Here is a 20591-nt window from a genome sequence, read left to right as displayed (position 1 = left end):
ATTGAATTCAAGATTATTTATTGTCATTCTTCAGTACACAAGTGTAAAGGAGAATAAAATGATTGTTACTCAAGATCCAATACAGCATAAAAAAACACAATAAACATAAAGAACACAACAAAAAATAAATATAATTACATATTATTAGCTGGTATTAGATAGATTGATTATATATACAGAGTGACAGGACCTACGTACAGGAGTTTCTTTACATAAAGTATGGATGAAGATGGTTGTCAAACTTTTCAAATGACTCCAGAGATTTAATCAGGGTTTAATATATTTAACCTGACGTTGCTGGTGATAGGGGTGTTTTTGTCTTGCAATATGATCAGCAATAATTTTCAAAGGTTTTGAACTGTTCTCCAACATGTTGTATATGTGTGAGATGGAGTTTACAGACTGTGGTAGACATTGAGGATGAATGTGCAACATACACAAAAAATGCTGGAGGTCAGGCAACATCTGCAGAGAGGAGTAAACAACACATTTTGGGCTGAGACCCTTCATCAGGACTGGAAACAAAGGGGCAAGAGGCCAGAATAACAAGGTAGGGGGAGGGGAAGGAGTACAAGCTGACAGGTGGTAGGCGAGACCAGGTGAGGAGGAAGATGGTTGGGTGGAGGAGGGTGATTGAAGTGAGAAGCGAGGAGGTGACAGGTATAAGATGAAAAGGGCTGAAGAAGAGTAAATCTTATAGCAGGGGAGAGTGGATCATGGAAGAAACAGAAGGAGGAAGGACACCAGAGCAAGGTGATAGGCAGGTGAGAAGAAGAGAAAAGGGAAGAGGGAAGCCAGAGTGGGGAATGGAAGAGAGAAGGTGAGGGGAAAAAAATTCTGGAAGTTAGTGAAAGCGGTGTTCATGTCATTTGGTTGGAGGCTACCAGATGGAATGTGAGGTGTTTTTCCCCTGACACGAGGGTGTCCTCATTGTGGCAGTTGAGGAGGCTGTGAACTGACATTTCAGAATGGGAATGGGGATTGGAATTACAATGGTTAATCACCAGAAAATCTTGTTTGTTGCAAATGGAGTGAAGGTACTCGACAAAGCAGTCCCCCAATCTATGCCAGATCTCACAGATGTAAAGGAGGCAACACCACGAACACCAGATGTGTAGACCCCAGCAAACTTGTAGTTGAAGACCTAAAACATAGGAGCAGAATTAGGCCATTCAGCCCATCGAGTCTGCTCTGCCATTCCATCATGACTGACCCTGGATTCCACTCAACCTCATACATCTGCCTTCTTACCATATCCTTTGATTCCCTGACCAATCAGGAAATGATCAGCTTCCACCTTAAACATACCCATGGACTTGGGCTCCACCACAGTCTGTGACAGAGCATTCCACAGATTCTCTACTATCTGGCTAAAAATGTTCCTCCTTACCTCTGTTCTAAAAGGTCACTCTTTTATTTTGAGTCTGTACCCTCTAGTTGTGGATATCGCCACCATAAGAAATATCCTCTTCAAAGCCACCCTATCTAGTCCTTTCAACATTCGGTAGGTTTAAATTAGATCCCCCTGCATTCTTCTAAATTGCAGTGAGTACTGGCCCAAAGCTGCCAAACGTTCCTCATATGTTAAACCCTTCATTCCCAAAAACACCCTTGTGAACCTCCTCAAGACTCTCTCCAATAACAACATATTCTTTCTGAGATATGGGGCTCAAAACTGTTGCCAATATTCCAAGTGCACATGACTAGTGTCTTATAAAGGCTCATCATTATTGCCTTGCTTCTATATTCTATTCCCTTTGAAATAAATGCCAACACTGCATATGCCTTCTTTAGCATAGACTCAACCTGTAAATAAATCTTCTGGGAGTCTTGCACATCTGATGTTTGAACCTTGTCTCCATTTAGATAATAGTATGTACTATTGTTCCTTTTACCAAAATGCATTATCATACATTTCCCAACACTGTATTCCATCTGCCACTTCTTTTGCCCATTCTTCCAATTAGTCTAAGTCTTGTTGCAATCGCATTGCTTCCTTGGCACTATTTACCCCATCCACCTATATTTGTATCATTTGCAAACTTTGCCACAAAGCCATCAGCTCCTTTATCCAAATCACTGACAAACAATGTGAAAAGTAGCGGTCCCAATACCGACCCCTGAGGAACACCACTAGTCACCGGCAGTCAACCAGAAAAGGCCCCTTTTATTTTTGCCTCACCTGGAAGGACTGTTTGGGGCCCTGAATGGCAGTGAGGGAGAAGGTGTAGCACTCCCTCTGCTTGCAGGGATAAGTGACAAGAGGAGATCACATATCAAATCAACCATTACCATCTGGTTTGAAGCAGAACTATAAAACCATAGAACACTACAGTTCAGTACAGGACCTTCAGCCCTCCATGTTGTGCTGACCCATATAATCTCTAAAAAAATACTAAACCCACACGATCCTATAACCCTCCATTTTTCTTTCATCCATGTGCCTGTACAAGAGGCTCTTAAATACCCCTAATGTTTTAGCCTCCACCACCATCCCTGGCAAGTCATTCCAGGCACTCACAACCCTCTGTGAAAAAAAACTTACCCCTGATGTCTCCCCTAAACTTCCCTCCCTTAATTTTGTACATATGCCCTCTGGTGTTTGCTATTGGTGCCCTGGGAAACAGGTACTGACTATCCACCCTATCTATGCCTCTCATAATCTTATAGACCTCTATCAAGTCCCCTTTCACGCTTCTACTCTCCAAAGAGAAAAGTCCCAGCTCTGCTAACCTTGCTTCATATAACTTGTTCTCCAAACCAGGCAACATCCTGGTAAATCTCCTCTGCACCCTCTCCATAGATTCTTCCTATAATGAGGTGACCAGAATTGAACACAATACTCTAAGTGCGGTCTCACCAGAGATTTGTAGAGTTGCAACATGACCTCTCTACTCTTGAACTCAGTCCCCCTGTTAATGAAGCCTAGCATCCCATAGGCCTTCTTAACTACCCTATCAACCTGCTCAGAGACCTTGAGGGATGTATGGATTTGAACCCCAAGGTCCCTTTGCTCATCCACACTCTTAAGCAACTGACCATTAATCCTGTACTCAGTCTTCTGGTTTGTCCTTCCAAAATGCATTACCTCACACTTGTCCGGATTGAACTCCATCTGCCATTTTTCTGACCAACTCTGCAGCCTGTCTATTTCCTCTTGTATCCTTTGACCACCTATAGCTCCATCCACAACTCCTCCAATCTTCATGTCATCCGCAAACTTACTCACCCATCCTTCCACCCCTACATCCAAGTCATTTATAAAAATCTACATCCAGGTCATTTATAAAATTCTCACAAAATATGAAAACATCAGAAAAGGTCATAGCCTGCAGCTCACCATCATTGCATGGCTTGTATGTGGCCAGGACAAAGAAGCAGCAGGCAAAATTATTGTGGACACTACAACATGAAACCGCCTTTTCCAAAAGCTCCCTTCTGGAAAGCACTATAGGGCTACTAAACAAATACTTCACACCAGTTTAAAAGTTTCTTCCCCAGGTAGGTAACCTAATCATGCATTCTAGTAGACCTCCACCACACACACCCTCAATGTATCACCTCAGTCACTACACTGCGTTTTAAACAACTGTTTTTGATGCTGTTTACATTGTAAGTACATGCTGGTATTTATATATTTATGCACTTTTTATTCCATATCAATACACTAAGCTCTCACTTTATCTTTCTCTAATTTTTATTCTTTATAATTGTTGAATGTTGTTGATCTTTGTTGCATCTCGACAGAGGGGCTGTTTATGCGCAGGGTGAAGTGGTCAGCCTGCACTATCCTGAAGTCCAAAATAATCTCTTTTATCTTGTTTATTTTGAGATTGAAGTTGTTGTGCTCGAACTGTTCTACCAGAAACCTAAGGATGCACACTCTCCATTTGTTGAATGTGGTCTCGAGCTGCCTGTATCTACTCTCTAAGTTCAGGCTCCTGTATCTCCTCCCTGATGGTCTTGAGAGTCATCTATCTCGCCTCAATTGGTCTTGAGGCTCCTGCATCTCCTCTTTAAAGTCTTGACACTCCTGTATCTTCTCCCTGGTGCTCTTGAGCATCCTGTATCTCCACTCTAATAGTCCTGACACTCCTATATCTCTTCTCTAATGGTCTTGGGAATCCTATACCTCCTCTCTAATGATCCTCAGACTACAGTAACTCCTCCCTAATAGTCTTGAGGCTGCTGTAACACCTCTCTAATGGCATTGAAACCCTGTATCTCTGCTGTAATGGTCTTTAGACTCCTGCATCTCCACTGTAATGGTCTTCACGCTCCTATATCCCTCTCTAATTGTCTTGCAGATCTTGTATCTCCTCTCTAATGCTCTTGAGATTCCTTTATCTCTACTCCAATGGTCTTGAGGCCCCTGTATTTCCTTGCTAATGGTCTTGAGGCTCCTGTCTTTCTACTGTAATGGTCTTGAGGCTTGTATCTCCTCTCTAAAGGTCTCAAGACTCCTGTATCTCCTCTCCAATCATATTGAGACACTTGTACCTCCTTTCTAACAGTCTTCAGGCTCCTGTATCTCTTCTGTAATGGTCTAAAGCCTACTGTATCTCCCATTTAAAAGTCTTGACACTCCTATATCTTCTCCCTAATGGTATTGAGACTCCTTTATCTCCTCTCTAGTAGTCCTCAGACTACTGTATCTCCTGTCTAATGGTATTGAGACTTTTATATCTCCTCTCTAGTGGTTGGTATACTCCCATAATTGCCTCTCTAATGGTCCTGAACCTCCTGTATCTCCTCTCTAATGGCCTTGAGGCTCCTCTATCTCCTCTCTAATGGGCTTGAGACTCCTGAATCTCCAGTGTAATGTTCTTGAGGTTCCTGTATCTCCTCCCTAATGGTCTTCAGACTCCTGTATCTCCACTCTAATGGTCTTGAAGCTCCTGTATCCCCTCTCTAAAGGTCTTCAGGATCCCATATCTCCTATCTAATGGCCCTGAGACTCCTGTATCTCTTCTCTAATGATCGTGAGAATCCTGTAACTCCTACTAATACTTTGAGGCTCCTGTATCTCCTGTTGAATGGTCTTGAGTCTCCTGTGTCTCCTCTCTAATGGATGTGAGACTTATTTATATCCTCTCAAATGGACTTTCAGACTCCTGTATTTCAATAGGTTTCAATAGGTACATTTAATGTCAGAGAAATGTATACAATATACACCCTGAAATTCTTTTTCTTTGCAAACATCCATGAAAACAGAGGAGTGCCCCAAAGAATGAATGGCAGTTAAATGTTAGAACCCCAAACCACCCCCAGCTCCCCCTCCCCCTCATAAGCAGCAGCAAAGCGATGACCACCACCTCCCCACCAGCAAAAAAGCATCTGCATTCTCCACCAAGTACTCAAGCGTGCAGCAAAGCATCAATAAAGACACAGCCTTGCAGCATCCCAAAGACTATTCATTCACCCGGTATTCAAAAAACCACAGGCTCTCCCTCTCCCTAATAAGGAAAAAAGAGGTGTCCCTGCTTTCACAGTGAGAGGGGAGACATAACAAAACAACTCGCTGATTTACTGTGTTAAAAGTCCGTTGTGTTGCTTTTTCCGAGCTCTGTGCCCAAAAGAACTCAGGTCTCTGGGCACACAACCAACAGCCAGCTCGCTGCTTTTGATCTTCTGTGTACTCAGGCGGTGGCACCGACCTCAAATTTGCCTACCTCCAGAGCCATGGAAATCCGGCACCCTGAAGCGCAGTAGTCTTCCAGGCCGCGACCTTGGCATATCGAAAAGCAGCCGGTCGTGAGGCCCTGAGAGCGGGTCCCATTTCCGCAAAGAACCTAAGTCAGTATGTAGCTCCAGGTCAGGATCTTCAAAAGAACCCTGGAAAGGAAAATAAAGAGATATTATAGATAGAAATAGAACGGTTTCGAGTATGCAAGCAAAGGAGTCGCCATTAGGCGCCATCATCCTAAGCTCCACTCTCCTTCCTAAGCATCTTGAGACTCCTGTATCTCCTCTCTAAAGGCCCTGAGACTTCTATATCTCCACTCTAAAGGTGTTGACAGTTCTGTATCTCCTCTCTAATGGTCTTGAGACTCCTATATCTCCTGTCTAATGGTCTTGAGATTCCTGTATCTCCTCTTATTGTCTTGAGAGTCATGTTCCTCCTCTCTACCGATCTTGAGGCTCCTGTATTTCCTCTCTAAGGGTCTTGAGACTCCTGTATCTCCCTCTGATGGTCTCGAGACTCCAGTATATCCTCTGTAATCATTGTGTTGCTCCTGTACCTCCTCTCTAATGGTCTTGAAGCATATATCTCCTCTCACAAGGTCTTGAAGCTCCTGTATATCCTTTCTAATGCACTTGAGGGTTCTGTATCTCCTCTCTAATGGAATTGAGACACCAGTATATCTTCTCTAAAGGTATTGAGACTCTATAGGTCTTGAGACTCCTGTATCTCTTCTCTAATAGTCTTAAGACTCCTGTATCTCTTCTCTAATAGTCTTGAGAATCCTGTATCTCCTTACTAATAGTCTTGAGGCTCCTGCACATCCTCTCTGATGGTGTTGTGGCTCCTTTATCGTCTCTGTAATAGTCTTGAGACTCATGTATTTCTACTCCAGTAGTCTTGAGGCTCCTGCATCTCCTCTCTAACACTCTTGAGACTCCTGTATCTCCCATAAAATGGTCTTGAAATTCCTGTATCTCCACTCTAATGGCTTTGAGACTCCTGTAACTCCTCCCTAATGATCTTCAGACTCCTGGATCTCCTCTCTAATGGTCCTGAGGCTCCTGCATCTCCTCTCTAAAGGTCTTCAGGCTCCTGTACCTCCTCTCTAATGGTCCTGAGGCTCCTGCATCTCCTCTCTAAAGATTGTCAGTCTCCTGTACCTCCTCACTAATGGTCCTGAGGCTCCTGCATCTCCTCTCTAAAGGTCTTCAGGTTCCTGTACCTCCTCACTAATGGTCCTGAGGCTTCTCTATTTGCTCTCTAATAGACTTGAGACACTAGTATATCTTCTCTAAAGGTATTGAGACTCCACTCTAGTAGTCTTGAGGCTACGGTATCTCCTCTCTAATGGTCTTGGGAGTACCTATCTCCTCTCTAACTATCTTAAGACTCCTATATCTCCTTACTATAGTCTTGAGGTTCCTGTACCTCCTTTTTAATGTTGTTGTGGTTCCTGCATCACTAATGGCTTTGAGAGTCTTGTATCTTCTCCCTAATGGTCTTAAGACTTGAGTACCTCCACTCCAATAGTCTTGAGGCTCCCGTATCTCCTCTCTAACACTCTTGGGACTCCTGTAACTCCTATTAATGACCTTGATGCCCCTGTATCTCTTCTTGAACGGTCTTGATTCTCCTGTATCTTCTCTCTAATGATTGTGAGACTCCTTTATATCCCCTCAAATGGTCTTTCAGACTCCTGTATCTCCTCCCTAAGAGTCTTGAGGTTCCGGCATCACCTCTCTAGTGGTCCTGAGACTCTTGTACCTCCTCACTAATGGTTCTGAGACTCTTATATCTCCTCTCTGACTATTCCTAATCATATTACACCTCTCCAAATGTTCATAAATCCTGCCTCTCAGGATCTTCTCCATCAGCTTACCAACCATTGGAGTAAGACTCACTGGTCTATAATTTCCTGGGCTATCTCTACTCCCTTTCTTGAATAAGGGAACAACATCTGCAACCCTTCAATCCTCCGGAACCTCTCCCATTCGCATTGATGATGCAAAGATCATCGCCAGAGGCTCAGCAATCTTCCCCCTCGCCTCCCACAGTAGCCTGGAGTACATCTCATCTGGTCCCGGCAAAATCCAACTTGATGCTTTCCAAAAGCTCCAGCATATCCTCTTTCTTAATATCTACACACTCAAGCTTTTCAGTCTGCTGCAAGTCATCACTACAATCACCAAACACAAGGAAATCTGCAGATGCTGTAAATTCAAGCAACACACACAAAACGCTGGTGGAACGCAGCAGGCCAGGCAGCATCTATAGGGAGAAGCACTGTCGACGTTTCGGGCCGAGACCCTTTGTCAGGACTAACTGAAAGGAAAGATAGTAAGAGATTTGAAAGTAGGAGGGGGAGGGGAAACTGCAAAATGATAGGAGAAGCCCGAAGGGGGTGGGGTGAAGCTGAGAGCCAGAAAGGTGATTGGCAAAAGGGATACAGAGCTACAGAAGGGAAAGGATCATGGGACAGGAGGCCTAGGGAGAAAGAAAGTAAAGGGGGAGGGGAGCACCAGATGGAGATGGAGAACAGGCAAAGAGTGATGGGCAGAGAGAGAAAGAAAAAAAAAGGGAGGGGGAAAAAAACTAAATATATCAGGGATAGGGTTAGAAGGGGAGGAGGGGCATTAATGGAAGTTAGAGAAGTCAATGTTCATGCCATCAGGTTGGCGGCTACCCAGCTGGTATATAAGGTGTTGTTCCACCAACCTGGGTGTGGCTTCATCTTGACAGTAGAGGAGGCCATGCATGGACATATCAGAATGGGAACGGGACGTGGAATTAAAATGTTTGGCCACTGGAAGCCCCTTTGTTTAAAAAAGGAAGACATCTCCTTCGTCCTGGAATGACGTCCCCCTCCTACTTTCAAATCTCTTACTATATTTCCTTTCAGTCAGTCCTGATGAAGGGTCTCGGCCCGAAACATCGACAGTGTTTCTCCCTATAGATGCTTCCTGGTCTGCTGCATTCCACTAGCATTTTGTGTGTTACTACAATCACCAAGATCCTTTTCCATAGTGAATATGGAAGTATTCATTAAGTACCTCTTATTTTCATTTCAAATACCAAAGAAAAAAAGAATCATCACAATAATAAATAAATAAACAATAATATTGAGAACATGAGATGAAGAGTCCTTGAATATGATTCTTAAATTTGTGAAAACAGTTCAGTGAAGGGGAGTGATGCTGTCCCAACTTGTTCAAAAGCCTGATGGTTGAGGAGTAAACACTGTTCTGGAATTTGGTGGGGTGGACTGAGGGTCCTGTACCTTCTTCCTGATGGCAGCAGTGAGAAGCAATCATGGCCAGGGTGAAGGGAGTTCTTAATGATGGATGCTGCTTTCCTGTGACAGCGTTACTGGTAGATGTACTCAATGCTGGAGAGGGCTTTACCCATGATGGATTGGACCGTATCCATTACTTTTTATACAATTTTCCATTCAAGGGAATTGGTGTTTCCATACCATAGTGTAGATGGGCAAAAAGGTCTACATGGAAGTGGTTGACTAAGGGATTATTTCTGTCTGGTACAACTCTTTGATTAAACTGATAGGGCATTTTGACAACACTGTACAGTTTCCGTCTCCAAATTTAAGGAAAAATGTACTTGCATTGGGGACAGTGCAGAGAAGTTCCACCAGATTTGTTCCCAGTGTGAAGAAAGATTGTGCAGGTTGGGGCTATGCTTACTAGAACAGAGATGAAAGAATGGTGATTTTGTTGAAGCATAAGATTCTGTGGGGCATTGACAAAGATGGATAATTAGAATATGTTTCTCTTAAGAGAACAATGGGTTCAGTTCCAGATTAAGATTTCAGCATTTCCAACAGACACAAGGAAGAATTTCTTCTCTAAGGGTGCTGTGACTTCTTGCAATTGCTTACCCCGCTATCCATGGTGGCACTGTCATAGAACGTAGAATGGTACAACACAAGAACATGTCATGCCAAACAGGTGAAATTAATAATTAAATTCCCAACTAAACTAATCCCATCTGTCTACATTTCCTGCACATTCCTGTGCCTATCTTTAATACCCCTCACATATTTGCCTCCACCACCATTGGCACTGCAACCACCAACCACACTACAGTAAAAGCATGCCACACACATCCCCTTTGAACCTACTCCCTCTCATCTTAAATGCATGCCTTCTGGTATTGGACAGTTCAACCCTGGGAAAAATATACTGGCTATATACCCTGTCTGCATCTCTTATAATCTTATAAATCTCTATCAGGTCTCTCCTTTGCTGTCCCTGCTGCACAGAAAACAACCTAAGTTTGTCCAATGTCTCCATTTAATAAATGCTCTCTAATTCAGAGAGAATACAATAAGCGTCTTTTGCACCCTCTCCAAAGCCTCCACATCCATCCTGTAATGGGCAAATAGAACTGAAGGAAAGAAGTAGATGTTTTTAGAGTTTATTATTGTCACGTATACCACGACACAGTGAAAAACAAAGTGTAACAACTGCTGAGAAGGTGCAAGTAAGCAATAAGGAGCAGGATCATGACAAGGTACATTGTGTGGTCAAGAGTCCATTTTATCACAGGGAACTGTGGGATAGAAGCTCCCCATCAGCCTATTGTTACATGCCTTCAGGTTTTATATCTTCTGCCTGATGAAAAAAGGGGAGAAGAGAGATTGTTTGGAGTGGGTGGAATCTAACTAGATTTCTATAAAACTGGAACTTAACTCTTGAACTCAGTCCCTTGATTAATGAAGGCAAACATTCTGTAAATCTTCCTTACCACTCTAACCACTGGAGCCACTTTCACAGAACTATCTAATTTCTAAGGAAGCTGAGATCCTTCAATTTGTGCAGCAGGATGTTGGAGATCTTTTACCAGTCTGTTGTAGCAAGTGCACTCTTATTTGCTGCTTTTTGTTGGGGAGCTGCATTGGTGCTGGTGGTTTAAAAAGACTATACAATCTAAATAAAAAGGCTGGATCCGTCCTTGGTTACAACCAGATCCTTTTGAATTCGTGATGGAGAGGAGGTCACTAAACAAACTGTTATCCATGAGGACAATCAGGCACATCCTCTCCATGACCTACTGAATAAGCAGCGGATTCTCCCCGAAACGTCGTCACTACCTCCTCCCATAGATGCTGTCTGGCCTGCTGAGTTCTGCCAGCATTTTGTGTTTTTTATTTTTTTGAATAAGCAGCGGAGCACCCTTTCAGTCATTCAGCTCCTGTCACAAGAATCGTTACAGAAAATTTTTCCTACCAAATGCAATAAGCATAACAACAGTTCATCTCTGTGCGACAGGAGGACACATCATAGTACAATAGTCTGTTTTATTATTTCATACATTACCATTGCACATCATTGCAAATTATTGCTCATTGGTAAATTATTATTGCGTATATTATCCGTCTGTACTTTATTATTAGTTAAGTCTGCACACTGCTAAGTGTGTTTTAAACGTTGCTGCTGTAACGAAGGAATTTGCCACTCGAGATCAATAAAGTACAATAATAATAATAATAATAATAATAATAATAATAATAATAATAATAATAATTTGGACCACAAGATCCATCCGCTCATCAGCATTTTCAAGGATCTTGAAGGCAGTGATTGACACATGTTCGAACTACAAGGAGATCAACGGTAAGGGAAGTGACATGAGTGTTCCAAGGCTAAAGCTGGATCGGTCATAATCTTACTGAATAGTGAAGCAGGTTCGAGGAGCCGAATAGCCCACTAAAAATTTTTATATTATCTGTCAAGGGCGGGTATGCATTTGAAATGATTTAGGTACAGGCATCATCCAGCGGAAGCTGTGGAGGAAGCCGTGCTGCTTGACCCGCAGATACTGCCGAAGAAGCAGGTGAGAAAGGTGAGGAGGGCGGTCCGAGGACAAGGTCGGGTCTCACCTGCCTGACATAACGCCAGTGCGCTGCCCGACCACTCGACGTCAATGCAGATGTCACGTCGCTGACGAAAACACTGTGCGCCGGAAATACGATGGAGCGCTGACTAGCCGTTCAGCGGCCTCGGTTGGCGGTTCGGTCACCGGTATTGTGTGAGGACCAGTAGCCATGGCGGTGAGTGCGGAGCATCGGGAGACTGGAGCCAGGGCTTGGGGCCTCCGTGAGCCAGAGTGCAGGGTGGGTTGGAGCAAGGTGCAAGAACGGATTGGGAGGGGAAAATCTATGTAGATAATCAAATGGAAGGACTTTGCCTTCGTTGATAATGTCCCATGTGTGTTTTTGGAATATCTCAGGACGGATAAAATATAATTTTATACTTTGCCTCACTGATTCTGATTAAATAATTTCTGGCTTGTGCAGCCGAAAACCGGCAAGGTTGGAACAAAAGGCAAGAAGCAGATCTTTGAAGAGAACAAGCAGACGTTGAAGTTTTACCTGAGGATTATTCTGGGAGCTAATGTAAGTTGAAGGTTTTTGGGAGGGGAAAATCTTGGGGTTTCCTTTGCATACTTCAGTTCTCGCTATTTTCCAAAGACAAAGGTTGCTAGGGTAATTGGCATAGACTCGGTGGATGAAGGGCCATTATCTATGCTGTTTTGCTCTAATCTTTATAAAACACCATTCAACTATTTTTGTTGACTTAACTAGCTCCTAACCATAACTGCTCTGTATTGAATTTTTTAGCATAACCATTTCCCTTTTCCGTTTCAAAATCAGGTTTAATATCACCAGCTCTCAATTGCAAGATAAAGTTTGTCAACCTGGTTTTCTGCATTAATTATTCAAAATGTGGTCTGATCTTCATCTCAGTCACAATAGTAAACAACCACATTCTGCCTAAACTAATAACATACAAACAGTAATACTTTGCATGTCTTTATTGAACACATTGTTTAATCATTCACAGTCCAGGTTGGAAAATGTATGTGAACCCTTGTATTTAGTAACTAGTAGAATCTCCTTTAGCAGCAATGACCTCCACCAAATGTTTCCTATAGCAGCTGATCAGACTTGCACAACAGCGAGGAGGAGTTTTAGACAATTCCTCCATACAAAACTGTTTCAGTTCATCAATATTTCTGGGATAACCTTACATGAATAGCCCTCTTCAGGTCATGCCACAGCTTTTCAATTGGGTTAAGGTCTGGACTCTGACTCAGTCATTCCAAAACAGGAATTTTCTCCTTTTTAAACCATTCTGTTGTTGATTTACTCTCATGTTTCGGGTCATTGTTTTGTTGCATCATCCATTGGCTACCCTGACTTTCTCCTGTAAAAATGCCTTGATACAATTTTGAATTCATGGTTCCCTCAATGCTTGCAAGCTATCCAAGATCTGAGGCAGCAAAGCGGCCCCAAACCATGATCCTCCTTCCACCATGCTTCACAGTTGGGATGAGGTTTTTGGTGTTGGTTTCAGCGCCCTTTTGCCTTCAAGCATAACGGTGTACATTTATGCCAAAAAGCTCAAGCTTTGTCTCATTTGTCGACAGGACATTGTGCCAGAAGTATTGTAGAATATCCAGGTGATCTTTTGCAAACATGAGACATGTTTGGAGAGCAGTGGTGTCCTTCTATGAACACCATTCTTGATCAGTGTTTTTCTTGTAGTGGGCACATGAACAGAAACTTTAGCAAGTTCCAGAGATTTCTGTAGGTCTTTTGCTGTTATCCTTGTATTCTTTTTCACTTCCTTCAACATTGCATGCTGCGCTCTTGCTGTGATCTTTGCAGGACGTCTAGTCCTATGGAGGGTACCAACAGGACTGAATTTCCTCCAATTGTAGACAATTTCTCTTGGTGTGGACTGATGAACACTCATGTCTTTAGAAATGCTTTTGTAGCCTTTTCTAGCTTCATGAATCTCTACAGTTCTTCTTCTAAGGTCCTCTGAAAGTTGTTTTGATCAAAGAATGGTGCACATAAGCAGATCTTTCTTAAGAAGAGCAGGCTCTGTCAGTAACCTGACTTTGTGTGTCTTTTTTTATAGGGCAGGGCAACTCTACAACACACTTCTCCAATCTCATCCCCTTGAATGGAATGCCTGACTCCAAATAGTTTTTGTAGAAGGCATTACCCCAGAGGTTCACATACTTTTTTGAACCAAGACTGATTGTAAATGGTGTTTTCGGTATTGATGAGTAGTAGTACAATTGTTAGTTTAGGTAGATTGTGTTTGTCTATTATTGTGAATTAGATGAGATCGGACCACATTTTATGATAATACAGCCAACCAGGTAATTGCAAAGGATTCACAAACATTTTCTTGCAAAGGTACAATTCGTGAAATTGGTTGTGTTATGACAGCAGTATGTTGCAGTACATAGTAAAAAGAACTATAAGTTACTATACCCCTTTGATGTGGACAGTGCCCATGATGGAGTAGGCTGAGGTTACAACTTTATTGTCTGCTTTATATCCATCTTCCTCTCCAGCTTTATTTACTGATTGACTGCAATACATTGTGGAATAGGTCTTCCAAGCAATCACCCAGTAATCCCTGATTTAACCCTAACTTAATCAGGGCCATTTTAAAATGACCAATTCACCTTCTAACTGGTATGTCTTTGGACTGTGGGAGGAAACCAGAGCACCCGGAGGAAAGCAATGCATTTCATGGGAAGAACGTACAGACTCTTTACAGATGACATTGTAATTGAACTCAGAACTCCATTGAACACCGAGCATTAATAGTGTCAAGCTGCCACAGAGCCCGTTTCTCTTGCCCCTTCTAGCATTGCATTCTACCTCTTTGGCAAATGATGCCTGCTTTATCATCTTGGCTTAATCTCTAACTTGATCTGTGTTAACCTTCGTTTCCTTGCAGAGCCTGATCCTCTCAGCTTTTACTGGATATCTGACTGAATGTCTCTCTGTTCCTATTCAGCTTCATTCTTGCCTGTTAAAACATGATTTAAATCAAGTATAAGTAATACAGTGGACCTCACCAGTATGGTGTGCTTTATCTATGAATTTATTCCAGCCCTGTGATTAACATTTTCTTCCTACTATAAGAGATATTAAGACCATTGATATGGCGTGCAGACATAATGGTTAGCATAACAGTTTACAGTACAGGTGACTTGGGTTCAATTCCCACCGCTACCTACAAGGAGCTTGTACGTTCTCCCCATGACTGTGTGGGTTTCCTCCAGGTGCCTAGGTTTCCTCCCACAATCCAAAGACCTATTAGTTGTTTGGTTAATTGGTCATTGTAAGTTGTTCTGTGATCAGGCTAGGATTAAATCGGGGGATTGCTGGGCGGCACAACTGGAAGGGCCTCTTCTGTGCTGTATCTCAATAAATAAATTTTTTAAAAGACCTTAAGATATAGGAGCAGAATTAGGTCATGTGGGCCATTGAGTGTGCTGATCCGTTTCCCTCTCGGCACCAATCTCCTGCCTTTCCCTGTATCCCTTTATGCCCTGATTAATCAAGTATCTCTCAGCCTCTGCCTGAAATGTGCCCAATGACTTGGCCTTCACGGCCACCTGTAGAAAAGAATTCCCACCTTCTGGCTAAAGAAACTCTGTTCTAAATGGATTCCGCTCTATTCTGAGATTGTGCCCTCTGGTCTTCGGCTCCCCCAGCATAGGGAACATCTTCACTCACTCATCGAACAGCCACTCGATCGAGGCCTTTCAACATTCAATAGGTTTCAATGAAATTCCCCCTCTTTCTTCTGAATTCCAGTGAGTAAAAGCCCAAAGCCTTAATGCTCCTCATAAGATGTTTTTCAATCCTAAAATTATTTTTGTGAACCTCCTTTGAACCCTCTTCTGTGTACCCTAGAAAGATGAACAAGGGTTTGCTGTTCTATCTGGTTTGTTGCCCTCTTCTTAACCTCCTCATTCTCTTTGCCACAGGCTATTTATGGAGCAGTGAAGCTTTTCCTTTTCTATAGCTCAGTCACATTCTGGACCTGGGTAAGTCTGTTTGGTCTTCACAGTTCCTATTATCAGGGTTGAAACTGATGGTGTTAGTCATTCAATTTAGTTTTTGTTTATGCAATCTGACAGAAGCCTCAAATCTTCTTGTATTTAGTGGCTTTGTAGCCAAGTGGTAGAGGGCAGTTACCTGAAGATAAATGTTTCCATGAGTATCATGTGCCTTTTGATTTTGTGTTTTTAGATTCTGTGCTTTTGCTTGATCTTTTTTGTTTTGTTGCCATTTGCACATTTTTTTTTTGTGCATGGGGAGGGGGTTTTAATATTTGATGTTCTTTCTTTGAACTGGTTGGTTCCATGATTGTTTGTTTTGTGACTGTGGGGAAGATGAATTCCAGGGTTGTAAACTGCATACATACTTTAATTAAAAAATGTACTTTGAACGTATCTCTAGCACTGAACACTTTGGTACCACAGATGGTGATGCTTTTTGTCGCCTTAACTAGGTGACTCTTGACGGTTACAAAAATAATGTGGCAACAGTACTGTGCAAAGACTTAAAATTATTCTAAATCATGAAAATAAATAGTGCAAGGAAGGGATTGAGGTAGTGTTTGCGGGTTTGTGGATTACTCACAGCTTGGCATAGTGGCTGCAATGTACAGGATTTGAAGAGGATTGTAGACTTAGTCAGTTCCATCTCGGGCACAACCCTCCCCACCATTGAGGTCGTCTTCAGGAGGCGGCAACACAAGAAGTCAGTATCCATCATTATGAACCCTAAACATCCAGGACAGGGCCTCTTCTCATTGCTACAAGCAGGGGGGTGTTACAGGAGCCTGAAGACCTGCACTCAATGATTTAAAAATGGCTTCTTCCCCTCCCCCATCAGATTTCACCAGCTGGTATGGAAATAACAGAGCCATGAATGCAAAAGGTGGATTTAGTCCAGTCTATCACAAGCTAAGGCTTCTCCACCATTGAGTACATTTACCTGGAGCACTCCCACTACAAGAAAGCAGCATCCATCATAAAAGACCCTCTCCCCCTCCCCCCCCCCCCCCCCCCCGGCCACCATCCAGGTTATGCTGTAGCGATGTGCTACACACAGTGCTGAAATAACGACACGCAGTCGGTAAGTCGTTTTGAGACTGGTTTATTCAAACTTCGCGGTGCTGGCATTTAATCCCTAGCGCCCGCCCTCTCCGGGTGGAAATGACATCAGGGGTACATTACCAAAGTCTCCCCCCGCGCACTGGCTATTTGTGAGCCGGTTCGCCTGCACAGAAAGTGGGTCACCACATAACCCCCCACCCAGAACCGGCGATACACCCCCCAATGTCCACAGTCTGGATCAGCCTCTGTTTGGGAGGTCTGCCTCTGCGCCGCGGTGTCTGAACCTCGACCAGCTGCACCAAGTCCACATGGGCTGGTTTGAGTCAGTCCACCGTGAAAACCTCCTCTCTCCCCCCAATGTCCAGAACATATGTGGACCCGTTGTTGTTGATCACCTTGAACGGCCCCTCGTACGGCCGCTGTAGCGGTGCCCAGTGTCTGCCCCTTCGTACAAACACAAACTTACAGTTCTGCAGGTCTTTGGGTACATGGGTCGGGGTCCATCCGTGCTGTGAAGTTGGTACGGGGGCCAGGTTGCCGAGCCTTTCGCGTAGCCTGTCCAGGACTGCTGCGGGTTCTTCCTCTTGCCCCCTTGGGGCTGGTATGAACTCTCCCGGGACGGCCAGGGGCGTGCTGTACACCAACTCGACCAACGAGGCGTGCAGATCCTCCTTGGGCGCTGTGCAAATTCCAAGCAGGACCCAGGGAAGCTCATCCACCCAGTTAGGTCCTCTCAGGCGGGCCATGAGAGCCAACTTCAAGTGACGGTGGAAGCGTTCCACCAGTCCGTTCGACTGTGGGTGGTAGGCAGTTGTGTGGTGTAGCTGTGTTCCCAACAGGCTGGCCACAGCCGACCACAGGCTGGAGGTGAACTGGGCGCCTCTATCGGAGGTAATGTGGGCTGGTACCCCGAAGCGTGCTACCCAGGTTGCGATCAGTGCTCGGGCGCAGGAATTGGCAGATGTGTCAGTGAGCGATACCGCCTCTGGCCACCTCGTGAACAGGTCTACCATAGTTAGGAGGTACCGCGCTCCTCAGGACACTGGTAGGGGGCCCACGATATCCACTTGAATGTGGTCGAACCTCCGGTGGATGGATTCAAACTGCTGCGGCGGGCTTTTTTTTTACAAAATCCTTTATTACAAATATCAGTGCTGTACAATATATACAAAACAGTGGCAAACACAATTACTTCACTACAAATAGAGAATAGACATTACACCAGAATGTTGCCATCTCTATCCACGATGGCATTTACACCCCGCGGAGCCCAACGGTCTTGAAACTCCTCTAAGGTCGCCGTGGACTGCGCGTGTTCTTTTTCAATATTTACCCGGGCACGAACATACCCCCTAAACGGGGTATTTAGTGTGCTGCTGCACCTTGGCTGTTTGGCACTGCGCACACGTTCTGGCCCATTCACTGACCTGCTTGTGAAGTCCAAGCCACACGAACTTGCTGGAGACCAGCCAGACAGTTGTCCTGATAGATGGGTGCGCCAAACCATGTATGGAGTTGAAAACTCGCCGCCTCCAGGCTGCCGGGACGATGGGGCGAGGTTGGCCGGTAGCCACGTCGCACAGGAGGGTCCTATCACCTGGGCCTACGAGAAAGTCCTGCAGCTGCAAACCCGAGACTACGGTCCTGTAGCTGGGCATCTCATCGTCTGCCTGCTGCGCCTCCGCTAGTGCTGCATAGTCCACCCCCAGGGACAGGGCCTGGACAGCTGGTCTAGAGAGTGCGTCCGCCATGACGTTGTCCTTTCCCGAGACATGCTGGATGTCCGTCATGTACTCAGAGATGTAGGACAGATGTCGCTGCTGGTGATCCGACCAGGGATCGGACACCTTCATGAACACGAAGGTCAACGGTTTGTGGTCCGTGAACGCGGTGAACCTTCTAAGTACCTGAAATGCCGGATTGCCAGATACAGTGCCAACGGCTCCCGGTCGAAAGCACTGTACTTGAGTTCGGGTGGTCGTAGGTGCTTGCTGAAGAACGCCAGGGGTTGCCAGCGCCCCTCGATGAGCTGCTCCAGCACCCCACCGACTGCTGTGTCGGATGCGTCCACCGTGAGGGCGGTCGGAACGTCCGTTCTGGGGTGCACCAGCATCGCGGCATCTGCCAAGGCTTCCTTGGCTTTAACGAAAGCGGCCGCGGCCTCCTCGTCCCAAGTAATGTCCTTGCCTTTACCCGACATCAGGGTGTACAAAGGGCGCATGATACGGGCCGCTGAGGGGAGGAAACGGTGGTAGAAGTTCACCATACCAACCAACTCCTGCAGACCTTTGACCGTGTTGGGCCGGGCAAAGTGGCGGATCGCGTCTACCTTGGCGGGCAGAGGTGTTGCCCCGTCTTTGGTAATCCTGTGGCCCAGAAAGTCGATGGTATCGAGACTGAACTGGCATTTGGCCGGGTTGATCGTGAGGCCTAAATCACTCAGGCGGGAGTAGAGCTGGCGGAGGTGGTACAGATGCTCCTGACGACAACTGCTGGCTATAAGGATGTCGTCCAAATAGATGAACTCAAAGTCCAGGTCGCGTCCCACTGCATCCATTAGCCGCTGGAACGTCTGTGCAGCATTCTTCAGGCCGAACGGGGTGATGAGTGCTGCTTTGGGGATGTCTTCAGGGTGCACCGGGATTTGATGGTATCCCCGGATGAGGTCCACTTTGGAAAAGATTCTTGCCCCGTGCAGGTTTGCTGCAAAGTCCTGTATGTGCGGCACGAGGTAGCGGTCTGGAGTGGTAGCCTCATTCAGTCTGCGGTAGTCGCCGCATGGTCTCCAACCCCCGGCTGCTTTGGGCACCATGTGCAGGGGGGAGGCCCATGGGCTGTTGGACCTCCGTACGACCCCCAATTCCTCCATCCTCTTGAACTCCTCCTTCGCCAGGCGGAGCTTTTCCGGGGGGGAGTCTTCATGCGTGGGCGTGGAGGGGTGGTCCCTGGGTTGGAATGTGGTGTTGTACCCCGTGTCTGGGCATGGCTGCCGTGAACTGCGGTGCCAGAACTGATGGAAAGTCCGCCAGGATTCTGGTGAATTCGTTGTCCGACAGCGTGATGGAGTCCAGGTGTGGTGCCGACAACTTGGCTTCACCCAGGGAGAACGTCTTGGAAGTCTCGGCATGTACCAGTCTTTTCCCTTGCAAGTCGACCAGCAGCTGTGAGCTCGCAAGAAGTCCGCCCCAGGGAGTGGTTGGGCCACTGTGGCCAATGTGAAGTCCCACGTGAACCGGCTGGCGCTGAACTGCAGCTGCACTGTGCGGGTGCCGTAGGTCCGTATCGTGCTGCCGTTTGCGGCCCTCAGGGTGGGTCCTGGCCTCCTGGTGCTGTTGTCGTACCCCGTCTGGGGCAAGACGCTGATCTCCGCTCCAGTGTCAACCAAGAAGCGGCGTCTCGACTGTTTGTCTCAGACGTACAAGAGGCTGTCCTGGTGGCCAGCCGCCATAGTCATTAGCGGCAGCTGGCCCTGGCCCTGGCCCTTGCAGGGCGGGCGACAACGGCGGGCTTTTGTGCCCCATCGCTGGTGGTAGAAACACCACTGTTCACTGGCCTCCTCACTCCTGCCTCTGCGTTGTGTGTGTCCCCCTGCCGGGCCTTGTCTGGTCTGCTTTTGGGTGCGTGGCCTGGTAATCTGACCGACGGACTTGGCTCTCCCTCTTGGCTTTCCACAGCACGTCTGCCCGGGCCGCCACCTTCCGGGGGTCGCTGAAATCTGTGTCGGCCAGCAGCAGATGTATGTCCTCGGGCAGTCGCTCTAGGAACGCTTGCTCGAACATGAGGCAGGGCTTGTGTCCGTCAGCCAGGGACAGCATCTCATTTATCAATGCTGATGGTAGTCTGTCTCCCAAACCATCCAGGTGAAGCAGGCGGGCACCTCGCTCACGCAGTGAGAGGCCAAAGGTCTCAATCAGCAGCGCTTTGAATGCTTCATATTTGCCTTCTTCCG

General features: G+C 45.7%; 1 protein-coding gene and 1 long non-coding RNA gene across 2 annotated transcripts in view; one reads left to right on the top strand and one right to left on the bottom strand.

Moving 5' to 3' along the window:
• The window catches only part of LOC140740510 (uncharacterized), a 30613-nt gene extending 18968 nt beyond the window's left edge, over positions 1-11645 (bottom strand). Inside the window, exons 1-2 of the long non-coding RNA XR_012101871.1 lie at positions 11583-11645; positions 5673-5835 (exon numbers count right to left, since the gene is read on the bottom strand). This is a non-coding gene — a long non-coding RNA (uncharacterized lncRNA). The remainder of the gene's footprint in view (positions 1-5672; positions 5836-11582) is intronic.
• The window catches only part of tmem208 (transmembrane protein 208), a 34181-nt gene continuing 25228 nt past the window's right edge, over positions 11639-20591 (top strand). Inside the window, exons 1-3 of the mRNA XM_073069719.1 lie at positions 11639-11753; positions 12000-12098; positions 15506-15565. Coding sequence (XP_072925820.1) covers positions 11748-11753; positions 12000-12098; positions 15506-15565 — 165 coding nt within the window. The 5' untranslated portion in view covers positions 11639-11747. The remainder of the gene's footprint in view (positions 11754-11999; positions 12099-15505; positions 15566-20591) is intronic.

The sequence above is a fragment of the Hemitrygon akajei genome, chromosome 17 (assembly GCF_048418815.1).
Source record: "Hemitrygon akajei chromosome 17, sHemAka1.3, whole genome shotgun sequence".
NCBI lineage: Eukaryota > Metazoa > Chordata > Chondrichthyes > Myliobatiformes > Dasyatidae > Hemitrygon > Hemitrygon akajei.
Note: the sequence above shows the minus strand (reverse complement) of the source record. Positions and strands in the feature narration are given on the sequence as shown.